The 750-nt window shown below is 59.2% G+C and overlaps 1 protein-coding gene across 1 annotated transcript; it reads right to left on the reverse strand.

Annotated features, from left to right (window-relative positions):
- Positions 1 to 3: 3 nt before the first annotated feature.
- Positions 4 to 745, reverse strand: LOC108525587 (aminoacylase-1-like; the record flags this gene model as incomplete). Its single annotated transcript, XM_017866512.1, has 4 exons — positions 4 to 74; positions 175 to 264; positions 349 to 425; positions 738 to 745. Coding segments are annotated over 4 exons (246 nt in total), but the record flags the coding sequence as incomplete, so codon positions are not given.
- Between the last annotated feature and the right edge of the window lie 5 nt (positions 746 to 750).

Consider the following 750-nt stretch of genomic DNA (forward strand, 5'->3'; position numbering starts at 1 on the left):
TCCAAGCTCATACTTACACCAGGGACTCCGCTCACTATAAAAGACAGTGAAGGCATCAGTGGGGTTGGCTATGCCTGAGGAGGGAAACGGGGTTCAGAGGGTGGAGCCGCCCAGTCCCCACTAGCAGCCTCCTACTCCCTGCCTGGCTGCTCGTCGGCTTGCCAACCTGCTCACCCTCATCCAGGGCAAATCCTGCCCTCAGGGCTTGGAACTCAGGCCGCTGCACGAACAGCTCCATGCCTTGGTGACCCCCAACCTCCTCATCTGTAAAAGCAGCAGGGCCATGAGATGAGGAGGCTACCCCATCTCCACCCTCCCCTTTCCCAGAGGTATCTGAACCACTCCTACCAGGCACAAAGGTCATGTGGATGGTTCTGGGGAACCGGTGGCCCTCCACCTTCAGCCTCCTCACAGCCTCCAGGTACCTGAGGGGGCATAAGCCAGGTGCTGGGGGAGCCACCAGATGCTCAGGCTGGCCTGGCAGGCAGGGCCAGCAGGCTGGAGTCCTGTGTGTGCCCTGGACTTTACCCTGCCACACCCTGATAGGGACTCCAGAAAGTCCCTGCTCCTCTCTGGGCTGCATCTCCCTATCGATGCAATGGTCATGGCAGTAATTCCTGTCCAAGGGGTCAAGGTGTCCCTTGGCCTTAAGTTTCTCCAATCACCCTTCCAGGTCCTGGGTCAATCCACTAGACCAGTGGGGACATTGTGGTGGAGCGGGAATGGAGGACACTCACTGGATGCTGACGC

The sequence above is a fragment of the Rhinopithecus bieti genome, unplaced genomic scaffold, assembly GCF_001698545.2.
Source record: "Rhinopithecus bieti isolate Rb0 unplaced genomic scaffold, ASM169854v2 scaffold_73683, whole genome shotgun sequence".
NCBI classification, from domain to species: domain Eukaryota; kingdom Metazoa; phylum Chordata; class Mammalia; order Primates; family Cercopithecidae; genus Rhinopithecus; species Rhinopithecus bieti.